Below are 13,689 nucleotides of genomic sequence, written 5' to 3'. Positions count from 1 at the left end.
CTTGATAATTTATCATATATACCAGCAGTAAATCTGCAGTAGATGTGGAAAATTACCTGAACAGGGCTACTAGGTCTTGTCCTTGGATACTTTTCATTTAAATTAAAAATTGATAAAGTGTAAATTATATTTTTTTAAAGTAACACCAAACTGGCATTTCCCCTCGCTTAAAAAAAGTGTTTACATCTTTTATTTTCCTATTTCAAATAAAGCAATACTGAAGAGTCTCCAGAGGGGTGCGCTATTTTACTAGTGACGCTTAGATCTGCATTGTTGTTGAATGACGAGGAAGAGAAGCGTTTGTAGAATGGCTAGTAAGTTGGCTTGTTAAGACAACATTCCTCTGTACAACGCTTTTATGAGATAGTGTCCTTCCCATAATGGTGGAAGACTTACCGGGAATGTAACGATAGATGTAAAAAGGTAGGTGGGATAATAATGTCACTAAAACGTTGCCAATGCTTCTGTTGTGTTATTGTGTTAGCATTATAGGGCTATCTAGTTAGCACGTTGACTTAAGGGCACATTTCCGTGTTGTCTTCTATGACATACTGACTGTGTTTCTTCGGGTGATAACACGTTAGCCAATTTCTTTTATTAACCAAAAAAAGCGAGAAGGATTAATGAGTGTAATAACTTTGAGGAGGATGCCTTCTACAGCATGATGTGTTAGTAATGTTCTCTTTCCATAAGTGATGGTCTGGGCACAGCTTTGAGTGATGTTCGGGGGCGCCACGGGTCCATGACGAAGCAAGTGTGCTTATGTGACTTCAATCCAACCCAGTGAAGTTATGGGTCCGAGAAAAAAGCTTCAGAAACTGCTGCCATCCGTTGGTGGCAGTGGAGGAGACTTTCTCCTTCGAACCAGTGAGTCGAGAGACTACATCAACGAGCTCTCCCATGAAGTGCTTTGCCACATATTTAGGTAATATATACCTGATTCTCCACGTATTGTAAAAATGGTCAAAATGTGTGTGATATTCATTAAAAATTGTTCGGATGAAAGAGATGAGCAAAGAACCAAAATATGCTAGTATTACGAAGAAGATGCATACAAAAAACTAGTAATTTTTAGAGTTAATACAATAATAAATGCCAAATAAAAATGTTAGCCGTCTAGAAATATGTTCTACATGCAGATCAGTTCTGGACAGTTGGACTCTGTAAAGATTACCCTAAAGTTTTGATGCTGTTTTTGTCCTGTAGGTTTTAGACCTTTAATTTCTGATGACTCTATGTACGTCATTTTATTTTACAAGCATTGCTGTCAAACTTCGCAGACTAATTCTTTATGTACAATTAATGTTCTGCTCATATTTATATGACGATCTCTCTCATGTTTAATGTATGTATGTATGTGTATATATACAGTATATATATGCAACAGATACTTTCGTTGATTTCTAGAACAAATCATTTAAATTTTATTTTGCTGTACTGTAAAGTAGATCAATAATTTTGTCATTATTGTTATTCTTTTCATTATATATCTCATTATTAAATATGAAGACTATCTGAAGACTATCCGACTATCCCATCTCGCCTTCAAAGATTAAAACATGATAATTCATATATAATAATATATATTATATATCAAATATTTAAAATATTATATATTTATATACGTATATATATAAATCAAATATATAATAATTTCATGATAATTAATGAAAGTGATAAGACAATTTCCTGAAGGAGATCCCTCTACCTACCTACCTAAAAACAACATTTTAGTGTGAACAAATGTGGAATATATATGTGTATGTATATGAAAGTACTGTGTATATATATATATATATATATATATATATATATAAACACATATGTATGTAGAAGTGTCTCCAACGAACCAAGGAGCCAGCTTGCTCCTTTTAATGTGTGTTGCATCTGATGTGTGGCATTTGTTAACCCCATAATTCCTAATTAGTAAGTAAATAAAGGTTATTTGTAAAGATAATTACACCATGGCTGGATGATTATACCTAAATTGTATTTTATATATTATAGATATCTGCCTATGAAGGACATCATGTGTATGGAGTTCTTGTCCCGGAAGCTCCGAGAAGCAGTTACCCTATACCTGCGAGTCATCAAAGTAGTAGATTTATGTGCTGGTCGCTGGTGGGAGTACATGCCTTCTGGTAAGAGACATAATTGAGCCCTGAAAATGAAATGTTGTCAAATTGGATATTTATATTTGCAGATATACAAAGTTATTTTGTACTGTATACATCTCTTCATACCCAATCCTGAAAGAGATCTCCAGAGGGATTAATAAAGTGTATCTATCTATATCTGAACTGTTTTTTTTTACTACTTCTACAAAGGTTTTACCGACAGCAGCTTCCTGCTTCTTTTGAAGAAGATGCCAGACCTGGAGCAGCTCTATGGTCTTCATCCTCGATACCTGGAGAGAAGGCGTGTTCGAGGCTACCAGGCCTTTAGCATTCCTGGCGTCCTGGAGGCACTGCAGGCCTGTCCCAGCCTACTGGTCAGAATTGCAATCTTTTGTTGGGGTGCTGGCTATATTTTCAAAACAAAACATGTATGAAATGTTATATTCTAATAAATAGTATTTTCAGTTGTTCTCTCCGACCACGAGGAACACAATTTTCGCATTTGATTAGATTTAATTTAATAATGTCTATGTTATTATTCCGTTCTATTTTTAGTAATGTACAATCGGAACATCTTTTTCATATTTTATCAATGTGGTCTTGTGTGAACAGTATGAGTATGATGTATTTTAAATATCTACATAACAAAATGTGGAAAATGTGCTGTGAAATATCACCATATTCAATGCAAATGCAAAAATTTAAACGTATGTCATTTTTATTCAGGGGGTAGAGACGTCTCACCTAGAGCTAGTGGAGGCTATATGGAATTACATGCCTCATGTCCACATACTAGGAAAATTTCGCAACCGTAATGGAGCGTTTCCAATTCCTGCCGAGAACAAGCTGACCATTCCGGTCACGGCAAAGATCCAAACTTTACACTTAGTGGGTGAGTGAGATAAACAACCAGTTAGGTAGGACCAGTGTTGTAGGACTAACCATCATTCCAATTTTTAGGTGTAAATGTTCCTGAGATCCCTTGTGTGTCTATGCTGCGACACCTTTACATGAAGTGGGTTCGTCTCACCAAACCACAGCCATTTAAAGACTTCCTCTGTGCAAGCCTGAGAACCTTTGTCATGCGAAACTGCGCTGGCCCAACCAACTCCCTCAAGTATGTCCCTCTGGTCACTGGTTTAGCTTCAGCCAGAAATCTTGAGCAGCTGGAGCTGGTGAGGGTTCCCTTCCTTGGAGGACTAATTCAGCATGTTGTAGAAGACAGCTGGAGATCAGGTCAGACTTGTTCTCAAATTTTGTTTTGTTGGTACACACCCTTCTGTCTATTCACTCACAAAATTATTGTTATTATCATCTTTTAACCACAGGAGGATTTCGAAATCTTCACACCATTGCCTTTGGAGCCTGTAAAAATGCCCTTGAGGTGGACTTGGGCTACCTTGTCATTACTGCTGCTCGCAGGTCAGAACGCTGTTGGACTAAGATAATCCCAATCACAATTGAATCATTTAAATTGAATACTCTATGTATGTAACAATTAAAAAAAACAACATTTGCACCAGAAATAAGTAAAAATTAAGACATAATTTAATGAAAAATGGATTTTGGTGAATTTATAATTAATTAGTGGCCCTAAAATGGAAACAAACACAAGAGTATGCATAGCTATGCTATACACCAACACAAATGGTAAATGGTAATAATAAAATGAAATTATTATATTTGTAAAAAATGTTTAGGAAATTAATCACAATTAAAAATATACAGATTTGCACAAGTACTATTGAAGTTGTTTCTCTTGAAAAAAAAAGTCTTAATCATTTCAAAACATTTGAAAGTCAAGTCTGAAAATTGTCACAAATCTCAATGTAATTGAATTGATGAGGAAAAGGTATATTTTACAAATTTGACAATTGCGTGTTTGTTTAAAAGAAACAAACAATGAGGAGTTGTGTCAACTCATTGTGTCATTGAATGTTGTATGCATTTATTTGTGAGTTAATCAATCGCTTATCATTGCTTTTTAACCAGACTTCATGAGCTCCGCATTCAGCCATCTCTCACCAAAGATGGAGTCTTCTCTGCCCTCAAGATGGCTGAGCTAGAGTTCCCCCAATTTGAAACACTCCACCTTGGATATGTGGATGAATTCCTGCTTCAGTGTGAGTTAAAGCTCTTGGATGATTTAAAAAAGGAGGAATAATTGTGGGGATTACATTGAACATTTTTGTGTACTGCATGCAGGTAAAATGAGCCACTCAGAGCTGGTTAAGTACGGTCTTGCAGATGTCATCGAAAATCCAGGCATCATCACAGATATTGGCGTGAAGGTGGTGAATGAAGTCTTCACAAACATCAAATACTTGCTCATCTACAACTGCCCGCACCTGCATAACCCTCACCAGTGGATCACCGGTACAATTCCAAATATGGTAACAGCTCATGCCAAGAATTCATCTTCACTCACTGAACTTGTTTGTTCTCAGATCAGTCCCGTTGGAGTAGACTTGCTGACCTCACCCTGGTTCGCTGTCATGCTATTAAACTGGAGTCATTTTCCCAGTTCATCGAGCTGCTCCCCAGCCTGGAGTTTATCTGTCTAGACCAGATGTTTAGAGAACCACCTAAGGTAAATTTGCCGAGACTTAAAAGAAGTGGCAAATAAAAAAAGAAGAAACTTCAGCCATACTGGCTTTTTGTTTAATTTGTTGGTCTCTAATCAAATACTTTGTTTTTAAGATGTGGAGGTGTCACTTAAGCCAATGCAAGAACACAAAGAAATGTTTTTTATCTTGTACACAGAGTATCATGTTATCTTCAACCCTAATCTTAGACAATTTAAAAGCCTCTGAATAACCAGATGTAAAATAGTTATTTTAGCATTTGAAATAGTATTCTATTAATCCCGATTTTACTTACTGAAGTTTTAAATAAGATATTTTTAATAAGTACAATATGTAACTCATTAGCGTACACTCAAAGACTATAAGACAATTCTCCAGTGTATGCGTAAGAGAGCTATAGCTTTAAAAAAAGTTTTTATGAAATATCATATTATCACGTTGGTAAATGAAGAATTGTAATGATCAATTTTAATTATTATTTCAAAGCAATTGTTTCTTCTGTATTGATCTATCAACTAAAATAATAAAAAATAGTATGTGGTATGTAAGGAGAGCCTAAAAGTGACATGTTTAGAGTTTATTTGTATTTATGAGGTGTGAGTGGTTGGTAACTAAGATTATTTCTGTTACAGGGCTGTGCCCGGGTGGGTCTTAGTGCAGGAACCGGAATTGGTGTATCATCAGCTCTGGTCAGCAACCAGAACACCAACAATGATGACAACAACAACAACAATCACCATCACAACAACAACAACGAGGCCAACCTTCCGCCTGCTCCTGCCCCAGTTAACAACATCAACAACCAAAGGCAGCCACAGAGAAATGGTACATCCTGTTATCATTTTAGAATTTATATGTTAATATTTAAGTTGTGTAAAGTTTCCATTACAGGCTGTATTTTATGTACTGGTCGGCAGGCTTTTAGATGATATATCTACAGCAGTCGGCAAAAGCCAGTGATGACTTGAGGCCTGTGAATGTTTGAATTGTGGGTCTTTTCAAAGGACCTGTGGAGGTGAACAGGATGGAGGATGAAGAAGTGGTGCTAGAGGAGGAGAACAGAGCAGTTGAGCCTCAGATTGACCTGAAAGGAAAAGATGTGGAAATGAAAGAAGAGGCTGCTGACCAGGCTCCAGGACCAAGCTGCCCTGAGGGAACGCCGCAAGGCCCTGAAGATGAGGAGCAAGCAGGTCTGTTTGAGCTATTTATTGACATGATTTCAAATTTTGCAGTTTCTTAAATATGGAATAAGATATGTTTTGCCTTTAGGTCCAAGTGGTTTAGTCCGACAAAGAAGTCCTGCAGCTCCCAAACGGCCTTTGGTCGTGTCTGACTCGGAGAGCGAGGAAGAGGAAGGTCTTGCTTCACGGCTAATTCCAGCTACCAGTTTGCAACAACCTTACACAGGAGGTGAGGAGGAAAAACGGAAAAGTACTACCTTTTAAGATTTACCTCAATATAAAGTAATATTTGACTCGGTTAATTTGAGAAAAACTGTTCCTGCTTGTCTTCTATCTATTATTATGTATCATCTATCTGTTGTTGTGATGTTGCTTACGGTGTCTTATTGTCTGTAAGGTTTGAACTGTTTATTGTTATTAAGATGCAAAGTATGATGTGTACATCTTAAATACTACAGTACAAATTGGGAGTAGTCTTACCTTTCTTTTTCAACAAATAATAAATGATATAAAAATATTTATTTTTTTGCAAAACATTTTAAAGAGTGGTTTAAAGAGTTAATTGCATGATCATTATTTTACTGAATTATAAGTCTAATCATTTCCAATTCATCAATGAGATCGATTGAATTGTTGTTTTTACTTATTTAGACCACAGTCATGTTGTTGAAAATATATTTTTGAAGATAAGCTATATGAATTTACTGGATTTTAGAGGAACATTTTTTTTATTGAACTTATCAAAAACAAACATTACCAGGAAAATTAAAATCCATTTTATTGCTAAAAAGAAACTCCAAATTTTAAATCGGATTTGCACCAGGATTAGCAAGGAATCTGTAAATTAATCCAAGATTAGATTGATCCTAACTTTAATTTCAAATTGTTAATGTCGTTAATGTGGTGTTTTCATGTCTTTTTGCAGGTAAAGGGAAGACCCCTCTGAGACGGAATAACAACAGTCTAACCCTTCCTGGAGATGAAGCGAAGGGTCCGATGGAGATCCCGGTGTCAGCGAGCTGTGAGAAGAGCTGCCAGGTGACCAGTGAGCAGATAAAGGCGGACATGAAGGCTGCAGCAGAGAACAAAAGGAGTTGCAATAAGGGAGCCGGCACCGAGATGGGGAAGGACGGTAGTAAGCCCAGCTCCGACACTCTAAGTTCAGGGATTAGCTCCGGCATCAGTGGCGAAGCAGCAAGGACAGCCGTCAGACCAGTGACTACATGCGTAGGCAGAGCTGGATCATACATGCCCAGGCCTGTGGCCGATTGTGGAAGATACTCTGCTGCTACAACAATCTACAGACAATCTAATTATAGAGATTCAAGAAGTGGAAGGACAAATCATGGCATACATGGTCAGCCTGACACACGGACAGGTGCCCCCTGCTCAAGAGATTTTCAAGTGAATCCCACCTTAAACCAAAGTGAGGCTGGACGTTCAGCTGGAGACCACCTTGCAAATGGTTTACAGTCTCCTCAGGAAGAGGACATACCTCCCAGACGACCACTAACGCGATCATGCACTCGAATGTCCTTGGTGTCCTTGGTGCCTGAGACAGGTAACCCTCTACAGCATTGGGGTAGTTTTAGACCCAAAACATAGATGGATGGATGGATGGATGGATAGAATGAACTTGAACACAGAGGTGGATATGATGTGTAGATGAAGAAGGAAAAAACAATGCATCAAGAAGAAAAACAACCAAAACTCCTCATAACTAATGTTTGCTGAAGCTAATGGAGAAACAATAGATTAATAGATAGTGCTGGTGTGCTTAACTTGTATTTAAACCTCTTGTTGTGCAAGACATGGTCTGAAGTAAATGTTTCTATTTAAATGCATGTCTTTGACAAGCATAACTTGTTTTAAATGATATACTTGCAGCATAAAAGTGTCTGTTAAAGGTAATACCTTGTGTTAAAGCATATATGAGTCTTTATTTTGAACTACATATTTCATCTGTATAGTATAGTTCTAATTGACTGCCACTTTGTAGTTTGAGTCACTTAAGCAGCACACCGCATAGGCCTTAATTAGGTCAACTTGTTTTGATAAAATATTGTTGACCTACAGTTATCTGATCTAAGAGTTTTTTTTTAAACATTTAGTTTTGGATTCTTCCCTTTTAAATAATTTAAGTATATTGACATATGAGTGTTTGTCCTGAGGTACTTTATGTGTCCTGTGACATACTGGTGTCCTGTCCAGGGTGTCCCCCGCCTCTCGCCTGATGAGACTGGTATAGGCCCCAGCTTTTGTACTGTAATTAAGAGCTATTCTCACTTCTAACCCCCACATTTATCATGAATTAACGAGCATTCATTATTCATTCATATCTCTTTTATAGATCTTACAAGAACAAGGCCTCGACCGTCAACAAGGAGAAAAAGAATGGCTGACAAATCAACCAGTACATCAGATCCAGTGACGGAAGACGACCACGTTCAGGTACAGAATGAATGGCCAAGATTAATTAGGTGAAAAGGGCATTCTCATAACTCGTGTATTAAGTTGTAGATGTTTATGTTTGCTTAAGAATAGAAGGCATCAAACAAAAACTATTATGTACAGAACAACTATGTGCAACTATTATGGTTTTGTAACTCTGTTTTGTTTCCAAGTAAGGGTAATTGTTAATCCCATTTTATTATTTTCTTTAATGGTTGTGTGTTTTGGTTTAGTCAATTGTTTTAACATCTTTATGATACATTATGACTTAACAAGACATTGTGAAATGTGGAGCGGGCTGAGGCAACACAGTTAGGGCCGTTTTGTGCCATAGAAGTAGTATGTTGTTGACTTAAAAATAGTTGTTTTAAGTCTTGTATAAGTTAATTAATCATGCATCAGTATTTCATTTTTTTTATTAAATCTTTTTCACAGGTTTTGTCTCTGAAGAGTAAAAACCTGGTGGGCATCACTCTCACCAACTGTGGAATCACAGACCTGATCCTCAAAGACTGCCCCAAGATGATGTTCATTCATGGTAACGTTCTTGTGTAATCTGCTGCTGTCAATCAAAACGTCAACAGAAACAGTCATTTACATTTTGCTGAATTTGAGTCCCAAGTGTTGCCTTGAAACATTAGCTTCCACCTGCAGTGCTGAATATTACTGTTCTTTTGTCTATATAATTAGAAAAAAAACCTCCCCAAAACATCAGGTCTACACAAAGTTCTGTATGGTAACGGATAGAAAATATCATTTTTATATTAAAAACAGTTGCAGACAAATGGAAAATACAATCATCTACACAATTTTTTTTCTATTACCATATACCAAGTAGATCATAAGTTTATCTTTCCACACAGCCACCAGGTGTCGGGTGCTGAAGCAGCTGCGGGTGGAAAACGCTCCCATCGTCAACCGATTTGATTATGCTCAGTGTAAAAAGCTAGACATGGAACAAGTCCTGGATCAAATTTTAAGGATGCCCCCGGAAAGGAATCGCATCATCTACATGCGACCTATGCACCAGGTCAGTGATTCAGCATCACAGCTGCAAAAATTCAATTCATACAACCAGAAGAATTCAAATCACCCCAGAAATGAAGAAGGAAAGATCAGAAGTTTGATCTACTGTTGACAAAGTTGTGTTCTGTCCTCAGATTGACTCCGTAGCATTGGAGCGCCAGCTTTTTCAGGGACCCTACCCGTATCACATCGCTATCGTACATGAATTCAGCAACACACCAAACATACGCAACAAGGTTCGCATTCGCAGCTGGATGGACACCATCGCCAACATCAGCCAGTGAGTTCATCAACATCCACTTGATTCATTCAGCACTTCAATATCTTTCTGTGTAGAGACCTATTAACATTGAAGATGTATAGGATGTAATTGTAAAATGAACAGGACTGGCTGCACAAGTAGGTCAACAAGTCCACTGTTGAGGGGGAAGGAAAATATCAAAAGACAAAGGCGAGCCTGAAGCATGTAAACATGAAAGTCCATCCATTATTTATCAAACCACTTTTAAACAGAGTCTGAAAGAACAGAATTTAACGCCCCTTTTTTGGAAGAAACCGGTGACAGAACTAGATTCATAACGTCTGGCTCCACTGGCCGGGCTTGGCCTCAGACTCGCTATGAAAACAAGGTCTGTCAAAAAACCCTCAAGCTGGAGCAGTGTTATGGACACTGAAGATATTTTAGCTCTCCCTCCTGATAAGATGTGCAATCATGAGACGGAAATCTGAACTTGAATGAAAAGATTAATATATTAACAGGGAACTGATCAAGTACGAGTTCTTCCCCGAGGCCACCCGCACAGAGGAGGATGTGAAAAAGTTTCCAAAGTACCCATGGGGACGAGACATCTACACGCTGGAGGGTATGACCTCAGATGTCACCCATTTCTCTCTTTCATTTTTGCGCATCTATTTATAAAATAAATGTTTTTCAGGTGTTGTTGACGGCGCCCCCTACAGCATGATTACAGACTTTCCTTGGTTGAGGACGCTGAGAGCAGCCGATCCTAACAGCTACGCTCGCTACGACTTTGAGGACGACGACAACAGTAAGTGGAGCGTTAAATCATTTCAGTGTCTCAAGCACCAGAGACACGATCTGACGCGAGCTCTAATGTTTTGTGCCGCAGCCACCATCTACGCACCACGGCGGAAAGGCCAGCTGTCTGCCGACATATGCATGGAGACCATCGGGGAGGAGATCTCTGAGCTGAGGCAGAACAAGAGGGGTGTGTTCCAGAGGGTGGTGGTGCTCTTCCTCCATCACTGTGACACGGCTGGAGAGCCAGTAGATGACGACTACATCTAAATTCTTCCAGTCGAAGCAGCAGCAGTTGCTGTCCACAGGCACAGGGGCGGGGGGCTGCCAAAGAAAAAGCTGTAGGATTTAGGGGCACTTTCTGCAAAACAACATCCAAAGAACATTTCTCTTATTTTTATTATTTTTTGGTACGTGGGTTTTGTGCTATCCCATACTTTTTCAGCTCAGTCTACACCTAAAGAAAGTCCAACCTGAGTTTTGTCCCCTTTTCAGCTTCCATACAGTTTCTACTGAAGCCAACCATGCACTACTCACACTTGGCCCCTCTCATATGTGTCCCTCGACACTTTTCATATCAAGGGACACAAACCTGGACCTGATCAAACTCGATATATAATCTCAGCCAGAGCACACAGTGCTCTCAAGACTGCTTCAACCCATTTCTTGCAGATATAATTATGGATAAACCCACAATCTGTTGTTTTATGAGCATCATGAGCTCAATCCGTACACGTCATTATTCAGACCTCTTCCTGACACCTCGCTGCCGCACTTTGCCGCTCTGTGATGCGATCATCCTGCTAAACACACACAAGTACAACTGAATGTTCATTTGACCGCCTTGTACATGAGAGTTAGTTCAGAAGCGAGTGTCGACAGATTGTTTTTTTCAGGATGCCTGACACGAGTCTTGGAGGCTTCAGCTGTTTATATGTTTATAAGAAAAGAGCAAGATTATTTCTCACTGTGAAAAATAAAGTTGGAGGTTTCAGAACATTTCTAATGCTTGATTTAACTCATAATTCATGCATAATTCTCATTTAATTATCTAGTTATAGCCCGTCCATTTTTTTAATAATGATAATCACTGTGTGTAGGAGAGTATTTAAAAGCCACAAAAATGTGTTGCATTAAATAAATGTATTATATTTTGTGGGAAACATCTTCATACTAATCACTTCCTGCTGGAGGTGCATGTTAAAATCAACCCTTTATAGCAGTATCTTGGCTAATCACAAGCAGGAAATGATCACATGGCAAAATAAATCAGAATCCTGAAACACTTGAAATGCATAAGAGAAATAACTTTGGTTCAAAATTAAAGTAAAAAAAAACGAGTTAAAAGGGTAAACAAAGTTTGAAAGAATCTGATCATTTCTTCTCTTGACTACTCACTTTCGTAGCTAGTGAGGATGTGTTGCTCAGGTCTGTGTCCCACTAAATAAGTAGAACTTCTGTTCATGAGCAAAGACACTGAGCAATGCAAAGAAAAACCAGCGCCTGAAATACCTGCAGGTTATAGCAGCATCAATTTGTGATGATATGAAGCTTCATAGAACACAATGTCCAGGTGATGTGAAACAAAGCACTAAATGCTGTTCAACGGAATAATGCTTTGGAATAAAAGGAGGGAGTTTGTTTCCTGTGATGAAAAACCTTCGCCAAGAAAATACAGTTGGAGAAGTTAAAAGAAACAATCCAGACCCCAAGAGACACCTGAACACACTGTTCTAATTCAGGATCAACTAATCTCGGCTCTTCCTGCTTAGACAAGTTGAAGAACGGCTATATAGACACACACACATTCACACACACAGTCTGCCATCAGTGAATGTAAACTGATTCTAGCGACTTCCTGTGACTGCACAGTGTCTGCCGACTCCTCACGTCTCCCTCCTCAAAAAACCTCTGGAACACATTTACCATCAAGACATTTTGAAAGTTCTTCCCAATATCTTTGCTCCAGCATTCGGTTCAATATCAAAGTCAATTTCAAAGATCATCACTTAAGGATAGTCTTTTTTATATATTTTTTTATATTAACTTTACAGTTTCTGTTTCAATTAAATAATACTTTTCACGTAGACCTGATGTTTTTTCTTTTTCTTTTTAAATGATTTAGACAAAACCCCAGCAATATTCAGCCCTGCTTCTGGAAACTAAAGGTAACACTTCAGTGGTAAATACAGCAGAATGTAAAGGAGTAGAAAAGCATCTGCTCAGGTCTGATGGAGCCACTTATTCACTTATTCGTATACATCCATCTTTTCAATTGCTTTTCTCAGAACTTTAAAAGACATTCACTAGATCATTATTCTAGTGAGTCGATCTCTCTCTTCTCCTCAGATATTGTTGAGTAAAAAACAATGGATGACAAAAGTAATTTTTTTTTGTTCCTTTGTTAAAGCTGAAGCTGAATGTGCTGCTCATTAGTCAAAAGTTCTTCACTCTCGTGTTCCTCAAGAACTAGAGGATCAGACGTGTTTATTCAGGTAATTCACTTCAGCAGGACAGCAGTCCATATGAGGCAAACCACGCCTCCTTTCAGGACGAGTGTGTGTGTGTGTGTGTGTGTGCATGAGCATGTGTGTGCACGTGTGTTCCATCAAGCCGTCATGTCAGCTGCTGTAAACAGTGAACCATCTCCAAACATTACCTTATTAAGACACAAAGGCAAAAGAGTCTTGGTCGGTTATTTCTTCAAACGCTAATCTCCAATCTGCACCAACATCAGGAGGACAGAGGAGTGATGTTCAGTGATGTTCAGCTCACCTCTTCAATAACCAGAAGAAAGAGTGACATCTCGTCTGACAGATGAAACATGGATTCATAAATAATCTTTTCAAAGTGTTTCCCTCAAAATGCACAATTTAAAACAAATTAAATATAGCAATTCAGAGCTAGCACGTTGAAATGAAAATACAGGTATTTAACAAACCAAAAAAAAAACTATTGAAATAAATATCCTTATTTTGATACAAATTTACAAACTATTTAACAACAAATTTACAAAATAGAGAAACAAATGTACAAAGTATTGAAACAAATTAATAAATGATTTAACAAAATAGCCAATTATTGAAACAAATTCACAAAATATTAAAAAGACTCTAAACTCTGAAACGAAATTACAAACTATTTAATACAAGTAAAAACTATTAAAACAAATTTACAAACTTTTGAAACATAAGTAAAAACTATTGGAAAATCTTTGTAAATTGTGAAACACAAGGGCAAAGTATTAAAAACACATTTACAAATTATTTAACCAAATTGCCAACAAAAAA

General features: G+C 37.8%; 1 protein-coding gene across 1 annotated transcript; it reads left to right on the top strand.

The window, feature by feature from the left end:
* Positions 1-287: 287 nt before the first annotated feature.
* On the top strand, positions 288-11,398 carry fbxo38 (F-box protein 38). Its single transcript, XM_087799132.1, has 21 exons — positions 288-423; positions 694-925; positions 2,008-2,141; positions 2,328-2,491; positions 2,844-3,009; positions 3,078-3,353; positions 3,446-3,539; positions 4,110-4,240; positions 4,323-4,493; positions 4,565-4,707; positions 5,335-5,527; positions 5,707-5,892; positions 5,972-6,112; positions 6,809-7,444; positions 8,234-8,334; positions 8,770-8,872; positions 9,198-9,364; positions 9,495-9,640; positions 10,120-10,223; positions 10,296-10,409; positions 10,491-11,398. The coding sequence occupies exons 2-21, from the start codon at positions 792-794 to the stop codon at positions 10,667-10,669; spliced, it is 3,483 nt and encodes a 1,160-aa protein (XP_087655258.1). The 5' UTR covers positions 288-423; positions 694-791; the 3' UTR covers positions 10,670-11,398.
* Positions 11,399-13,689: the final 2,291 nt, after the last annotated feature.

Source organism: Callionymus lyra, chromosome 9 (assembly GCF_982586985.1).
Source record: "Callionymus lyra chromosome 9, fCalLyr1.hap1.1, whole genome shotgun sequence".
Lineage (NCBI taxonomy): Eukaryota > Metazoa > Chordata > Actinopteri > Syngnathiformes > Callionymidae > Callionymus > Callionymus lyra.
The sequence above is the reverse complement of the archived record's forward strand: the minus strand, read 5'-3'. Positions and strand labels throughout refer to the sequence as shown.

What these genes read in the sequence shown, in the direction of transcription:
- fbxo38 (XM_087799132.1), top strand. Translation starts at nt 792, where the DNA reads ATGGGTCCGAGAAAAAAGCTTCAGAAACTGCTGCCATCCGTTGGTGGC. An exon ending in TGTTTAGAGAACCACCTAAG is followed by an intron (nt 4,708 to 5,334) that starts GTAAATTTGCCG and finishes TTTCTGTTACAG; the next exon opens with GGCTGTGCCCGGGTGGGTCT. An exon ending in CTTTGAGGACGACGACAACA is followed by an intron (nt 10,410 to 10,490) that starts GTAAGTGGAGCG and finishes TTTGTGCCGCAG; the next exon opens with CCACCATCTACGCACCACGG.